This window comes from Egretta garzetta, unplaced genomic scaffold, assembly GCF_000687185.1.
Source record: "Egretta garzetta isolate BGI_Z169 unplaced genomic scaffold, ASM68718v1 scaffold367, whole genome shotgun sequence".
Classification (NCBI taxonomy): domain Eukaryota; kingdom Metazoa; phylum Chordata; class Aves; order Pelecaniformes; family Ardeidae; genus Egretta; species Egretta garzetta.
In genome coordinates, this window is record NW_009260192.1 from 32,475 (window position 1) to 40,146 (window position 7,672).

General features: G+C 41.3%; 1 protein-coding gene across 2 annotated transcripts in view; it reads left to right on the top strand.

The window, feature by feature from the left end:
* Positions 1-6,423, top strand: part of TFG (trafficking from ER to golgi regulator) — a 19,472-nt gene extending 13,049 nt beyond the window's left edge. The window contains exons 7-9 of one of the 2 annotated variants that reach the window (XM_035897559.1): positions 1,021-1,161; positions 5,033-5,122; positions 6,103-6,423. In XM_035897559.1, the coding sequence (XP_035753452.1) occupies positions 1,021-1,161; positions 5,033-5,122; positions 6,103-6,122 (251 nt within the window). In that variant the 3' untranslated portion in view covers positions 6,123-6,423. Of the gene's footprint in view, positions 1-1,020; positions 1,162-5,032 lie in introns of both variants that reach the window. The other variant, XM_035897558.1, reaches the window with a different exon arrangement.
* The last annotated feature ends 1,249 nt before the right edge of the window (positions 6,424-7,672 follow it).

The window sequence follows — 7,672 nt, forward strand, 5'->3', positions numbered from 1 at the left end:
GCAGGATATAAGAAATCCCATTTCTAAAGCTATAATCCTGCAGCTATGTATATAAGGCAAAACCAGAAGTAGGCAGATTTAATTCATTTTCCCCCTAATAATGGTAACATGAAAACACAATTAAGGGCTTGTTGGATGCATATTTATATTGTGTAAATATAACTTTCTTAAAATTGAATTTGTAGCAATTCTAATACTTGTGCTTAATTTTAGGTATGTATTTGAAAGCAGTGTCTCGCAGGTAGCGTTCATATAACTAAGAGCTGGAAAGATCCAGGTTTAAGTTCTCTTGTTTCTAACAAAATATTTTGCATTTAATTATATTACATTATACCTGTTCACATGCCTGTTTCAGAACTTCTCACTAATGTAGAAAAAATCTGAATTCTCTGTTTCCATGCTTTCTTTGGGTGCTAGCTGGAGCATTTTCAGAATTATCAAAGCAGACAATTGCTTTTAGACTGAAGGCTGCCATATCCCCTCCAGGAGTGCAAATTTAATACATTCCATGGAGGTTTTCTGTTCACATGCTGTGTGCCTGTCAGTAAAACACTTTGTTGCCTGTGCCCACGTGCGCCACAGTAAAACACTTGTGCATTTGAACAGGTTCATGCAGCTTTGCACCTTTGCTCCATGAGAAAAATATAGCTACCTAGGTGCGTACTCTGTCCGCATGTAGCGAGTCTTCAAGTGTATGTGTGCAAGGTTAATGCTTGAAGCTGTGGAAGATCCATGTTGTCACACAGGGTTTTATCCCACAAGTGGGTCAGGTTCCTCAGAAGAATGAAATTTGATTGACCTAGAGATAAGTGGAAAATTCCTCGCCCTACCCCCCCAAATATTTTTAAAGGAGAGCTTACATGTGTAAATATATTTAGTATTAGCTTGGGCGTGACAATCTCAAATGTAAATCTATGGAAAACTGGAAAAAAAAATGTTAAAAACTTTGCATGGGAGTGGTCTTGTATTAGCAAACTTTCCGTTTATTTCATGTACTGTATTTTGTTCTTGCTCCACTAGGACCACCCAGTGCCCCTGCAGAAGAGCGATCAGGAACACCAGACAGCATCGCTTCCTCCTCTTCTGCAGCCCATCCCCCTGGTGTTCAGGCACAGCAGCCACCATACCCCGGAACACAGCCACAGACTGGTCAGGTGGAAGGTAAGCAGCAGGTTTTTCTTCTGTTTAAGACCTGAAAGATGGTGTCTGGCTCTGAGTGATCGGTAGCTATGGCTTCCAATTAGCAGGCTCAAAGCTGATACCAAAGTACAGGTTTCCTCTGTGCCACTAGGCCGAAAAACTTTTTTCCTCACATGCTGTTCAATACAGAAACAGCAGGTGGAGCAGTAGCTTTATTTAAAAGGGTAGATGATGGAACGTGAGGAGGACTTTTATGATACTGTTTCATACTTGCATCCGTGCTCACTTTACTGTAAGGCAGATTGATACTCACCGCACCCTAAAGCTATCTGATGATCTTAGTTCATATCAGACCTTGTGTGTTGTGTCAAGCAGTATTAGTTACTTTTGCTCAGCTAACTGTTACCTTGTCTACCATGAATTAAAAATGTTTACTCATTTCTATCTAACAAAACAGAGCCGTTACTACATTGCTTCTGCACTACGTACAGCTCTGTGCTAGCCAGGTTAAACCTCGTAACTATCTCATCCTGTGCATTGTAGTGTTCCTATGTAACCTGTGAGAGCCTCAGCTGGCTCTCCTTTAAAGCTTAAGGTCTTAGCTCTGCTATTCAGATTCCTTTGTACTGTAGCCTTTTACATGTTGTTTGACTTCTAAAAATAAATCTATTCAGAGGTTTGCTACATTTGGGCATCTTTTTTCTATTGAGCACTGAGCCATCAGACCTGCATAGCTCTGGATGAAACTCTGGAATGACTTGCTTTGGTATTTCTACCTCCGAAGTACAGTATCCATTTGTTTCTGTGTTAGTGAGAAACCAAATTACAATCCTCTGCTGCTTTCTATGCTGACATGACGCTGAGGTAAATGTGAGAGGCATTATTGAGGGTGATGACAGTATCCACAGTCATTGGAGTATCTTGCCTGAAGCGCATCAGTAACATTTTGATTGAGGAGGGTGTTTGAGCAACTTGTTAAGCATAATATTTAAGCAGGCATGGATGCTGTTGGTTGCAGTGGAACTTGTAACATGCTTGTTCTGCTGCTTTCAGCTCTTTTTTTTTTTTTTTTTTTTTTTTTTTTTTTGGCTATTTCCCTAAGAATTAGTGAAGGGATATAAATGAGACAGCAAGAGACATCTTTGTAGCTTAAAGATACAACTGTTTGGTGTTTGTGTGTAAGTTACTTTTGGAAAAAAAAGTGCTTCAGGTTCTTCTGTCAGCAGGTAGAAAACTCAGTATTCAAAAAATACACTCTCAGCTACTGAACTTGTATTTTATGAATTTAGCCTTTTAAATTTACTTTAGTACAATAAAGTATGAAGTGTTAAGTGTTGATGTTTAAACTAGAACTGAAACAAAGAAGTGAAACACTTAAAACACTACCAGCAGTGTACGTTGGAATGCTGAACGGCTGCTAACACCAGGGAAGGGAAAAAGTACTTGTTTCAGCAAAACTCACTTTACTTAAGAAAGAAGTGTCCTAGGCTCGTGCATCAGAGTAGATAGAACGATTTTTCTAAACTTGGGTCAAGGGAAGTATATTGGTTTCTTATTTTTTAAACACTGAACTGTGCTATACCTTTGCCCAGGTCCTTTTTTTTTTTGCATGTAAAAGTACAACAGGGGTTTTGGTCTGTAGTTTATGCAGTTTTTATTATTGCCACTGAAACGTGTTGAGTATTGATTATTTTCTTCACTCTATGGATAAAATAGGATGGTTCAGTTCTTGAGAAAAGATCAGAAGTTGTTACTGAACTTCTTTCATCAGAAATACTAGTGGGAGTGCTTATGCTGTGCATTGTGTGCATATAGTAAATAGCAGTCTCTTACCAAAGTTGGGTAAAAAAAACCCTCTGAGGGTTTTTTCATAAACTAAGTTGCTTTTATCCAAAGCATTCAAAGACTTCCCTTTGGAACATGGAGTGGCTTTCCATACTTCACTGCTTGATAGCACCTCAGTCCAGTGGTAATCTGGGGACCTCCTGTCCTGCTGTCCCACAAAGATGTTTCAGTATAGTGCTGTCTCCTGTGCTTTTGTACTGCTAAATCCAGTTGCTCAACACACACGAGAATCAATCGTGTACTGATGCAGACACTTCTTTAGTCTTGGCTGAAATACACGTAGAAGTTCATTCACGTAAGCACATTATGATCTTCTAGGGAAAAGAATGCGGTGTGTATATACCTATTTGGTCTTTTTTCTGAACAGAGCTAAAATGGCTGTTTCAGCACGCAGGAGCAGTGGTAAATGCTGGCAGATGCAGATCCTTGACTGCAATAAGCAGTGCTAAGTACAAAAGCAGATGCTGAAGCTGCAGCTCATCTTGTTTTCAGAGTAAAAATCCAGCAAGAGGGAAAACTCTGCGTGTTTGAGGACCCATAGGATCACTGACTGCATTCATGGCTGTAAATTAGGAATGTTTTCTTGAACCTCACCGGAACACCTCTTTGCCCCTCGCTAACGCTTCAATGCTGCGGAAGGCAGCAGGTGGCCTCAGAAAGCTTTGGAAAACTTCGTGCTTATTTCCTTTCCTATCCCTTTGCCTGGGGTCTCCAGCAGGTGCCAGTGTGGTGTCTCTGCTAGCCTGTAGGTAATTATCCTGAGACAGGCAGCCTCCTGCTTGTTCTCCCAGAACTTGCCTATAACGAGTGAGGCCGAGAAACAGAAAACATGCATTCTGAGAGAATTTCTAACTCCTAATTAATCAAGCTAACAGGCTTAAATCCTCTTCAAGCCTTGTGTTTAGCACTCTCTTCATCCCACAATAAATGCATACCAAATAATATTTTGAATGACTGCACCAGTATAAATATTTTGAACACCTTAATGTGAATGTAAAATCCTGTTGCTTTCAGCTCCAAATAACGCAGAGAAGAGAAGAAATAAGGAGTTGTATTAAAGCAGTGTGCACAGGAGATTGGGAGGACTTGGAGCAGAGCCGAGTCGCTTTTGCCTTGGTGCAGCTCAGAAGATACAGCTTACAGGATATTTATACAGTCTGCTGATTTTTTCAGAATGAATAATAGCACAGTAACACTTTATAACAGTAAAGTTTCCGTGTCTGCTCCAGTTCAGCTAAGCTTTAGATTTGGCAGCTTTTGGTTTTGTTCTTTGACTGTGCCTGTTACTAAATTGGAAAACAGCAGAAGCATAAAGCCTAAACAGGGCCTGCAGGTTAAGTCTAAACAAAAATTCTCCCTCTTCTTGCCAATAAATTGCGAACGGTGAATTTAGGAAAAATTAGCATTGAATTGGAATACCCAAGTTTAAGAATGTATGGGTTTTATTTTTGCTTTAGGGCGTATACACCAGGGTCTCTTAAGACAACTTGGCTTAACAGCCAGTCAGATACTAAGAGAGGGATGACTTATCTGGAAAATGTGGTCGGAATAAATAATGTACCACTTTGCTTACAGTCCTTTGATGGAGAAATGGTCTTAAAAACCTAATGTAAACAGACACTCTGAGGGCATGTTTACCTTTTGAAGTACTTTAATTTGCAGCATGAGTTCTGGAGCAGACTTGTAAAGATTCCTGCCGTTACCCACCAGAACAGCACTAATTGAGGTGTGTGGCTTCTGGCATCCTCTGAAAACATGAAATAGCCTCACGTACCAAATTAGAACTGTTTACGCTGTTGGAGAAAGATAAACATCATTTAGTCTGCAGAATGGCATGGGTCAGAAACTAGAATCTGTAGACTGATTTTGGTTGGTAGCGAGGTGGAACACACATGCAAATTTCACTTGCATTCAGATTTTTTCAAAAAAACTTTTACATGTTGTGCGAGGGTTTGTTTCTGTGATTTTGAACCGTTAGGGTGTTGTTCTCTGTGTTTATCGTATAGCTGGGTACTGGGCTTCAACTAAAGATGTTTTTAATCCGTAGGTCAGATGTATCAACAGTACCAGCAGCCTGGTTACCCTGCTCAGCAGCCGCAGGCTCAGCCTCAGCAGCAGTACGGTATGCAGTACCCAGGTAAGCAGCGCGCCCCAACGGGGCTCAGCTGTAGAACCTCTCCTTCAGCGCCCGGCCCCATCAGCTTCCATTCCTGATCCTGTGGGGCAGGTCAGGGTGCCGAGCAGCCCGAGTGCCTGCGGTTCCGATGGGAACCGGCACAATTCAGAAATTAGCAGTAAGAGAACACTGTCACTGGCTGTATTTTTAATACGTAGTTGGGAGTTCTGCTGTCTCAATCCTACTCGACTGTGACCAAAAGCAGACTTCGTTATTAGTTAGCAGAATGCATTGTTTGAAAGGTGAGCAAAGTGAATCACCTGAAGTATGAGCAGTTTTCAGGATTAACTTCTGCAGTCTTGGGATTCTAGCAAGTAAGTGACTAATTTAGCTTCCTTAAATGTCGGCGGTATATAAAGATGACCCCTATTTCTTGCATCTAGAATGGTCTGCAGGTACAAAATCTAGCAGTGCGAACTGCAGTCATCACAGTTGTCACTTACTTACTAACTCCTTAGCTGTTACAAGTACTGTCGCTTCAGGGAAGCTTTGAAGTGATAGGTGTTTGGTTTTTTTAACTTGTTGATGTTGCCGATACCTTGAGTTAAGCTGCCAGCAGACTTTTAGCAGAGGAACATTTTAGTGTACTTGTGGTTTATAGGCAGTCAAATGCAAAAAGCTGGCTTTTGCATATACCCAAAGTAAACTTGACTTCAGGACTTTGAGTTATTTACTTTAGAAGCAGCTGGCATCTCATAATGCATAGTGTGTGCTAGGAATCATAATCCAGCTAAAGTACGGGGATGAACCTGTAATGGCAGATTCCGTAACAAATTGCAAGTTGCTTATAATACTTTCAGAAGATGATACAAAGCATTTATCATTCCTTGTTTTAAACAGTCTTCCTTAAACTAAACGAAAGAATCCCATACCATCCAGTGACTCAGAATAGAGCCTGTATGGCCTTTTTTGTTTTTTTTTCTGGTGTGCAATATGTACAGTGGGAGTGCATCAGTTTTGATGTAGATGAGTACACTTGCAGAGCTTATGAAGAAATTCCATGTTTATCTTGGAGAAGGACCCTAGAAAAGTTGGAACTGAAGGTTTGTGCCCCAGCCCTTGTTCCTGTGCGCTGTGTGAGAGAGCTCGTTGATTTGGGTCTCTAAACGGTGCCTTGTTCCCTGCAGATATCTCACCCCCACTATTTGTAATTAGAAGACAGTGACAGACTTTCTGAAGTCTAATTTCAGAAGAAGTAACAAACCTGTTGGAAGTAGAAGGGTCTATCTGTCTGTCTTTAGGCTTAAAAACTGAGGGGGGGGGGGAAAAGGAGTTTGCATCTGCTTTCTAGTCATATCCTACCATCATCTAATGCCTGATTTTACTGGAGAAGTTCCTGTGAAAGCCGTAGTGCAATGCGAGTTCTGCATTCTAAGCGATGTCATCTTCAATCAAGAATGAAATGCCACCAGAACTGATCTGGGGCTCCTCTGTTTCTCATAACGTCACGATTAACCTAATCCTTCAGAAACAGCCTTTTTTCTGAGGGCCTAGTGATAGCAGCCTTTGAAGAGCTCGAGCTCCTAGGATTTGTTTTGTGTTTATTTTGCTGCTGTTCCCATGAGTATTGTCTCCTCTCCAACCCATGTCCCCCGAGAGCAGGATCCGTCCCCCCTCTTGTAGCTCTACTAGGCAACACTGTGGCTATTGACTCATGGTAGTAAAAACGGACCCTTCAGAGCTTTGGCTCATGAGTAAATTTTGATCCCAGTTTCAAGGTGAGTTTGCTCCAGTGCATTCTTCAATCCTTACTCTTTCCGTTCAGGGCTCTGCACTTTTAATAATTTGTGTGTCTGGTGTTTAATGCTGACAGGATTCCAGTCACTGGAGAGGTTTCATTGCAAGTAGCTGCAGGTGTGTTTCATGATGCCTAAAAGTAGCTGTTGCTTCATAAACGGACTTTGTGTCGTTTTAAAGTCTTCAATGAGAGAAATTCCCTTTGGAAGCTGGTTTTATACAGAAAAATCCAGCTTGGGACATGTTTAAATGGGAGCTTTGTATTGAAGTATTCTGTTCTGCACAACTTGTTCACATTTAACTCTAAAGACGTGAAAACACCTATAACTTAACCATAGGTATGACTTATATTAAACCCCGACAATATTTTGATGACAGTTTATAGAGGTTTTTATTTGGGAAAAGGGTTGCATCTTGCCTCATGTGCCAACGCAGGCTTTTTATTTTTCACGTGACAGGACAGTAAAATGCTGTTTGTCTGGTTTTTTTTTTTTTGTTTTTTTTTTCTTTTTCTTTTATTCCTTGTCAGTCACGGAGCACTCGTTTATACTAACTGTTTTCAGTGTTGCTGTGCTGCCAGGCACTGCGAAAACCAGGAACGCGTGCGGTCCGTTCTTGGTTTGCCTTTTCTGTGCTTTGTGTTTGTCACTGCAAAAAAAAAAAAACCCCAAGCCCCCAAAGAAAAAGAGGTGTTTCTGCCGGCGCCCGTGGTTCTTCGCTCTCTCCCCCCGCCTTGCTCTCTGCCTTCCAGCAGGCTACAGCCAGCAGCAGCAG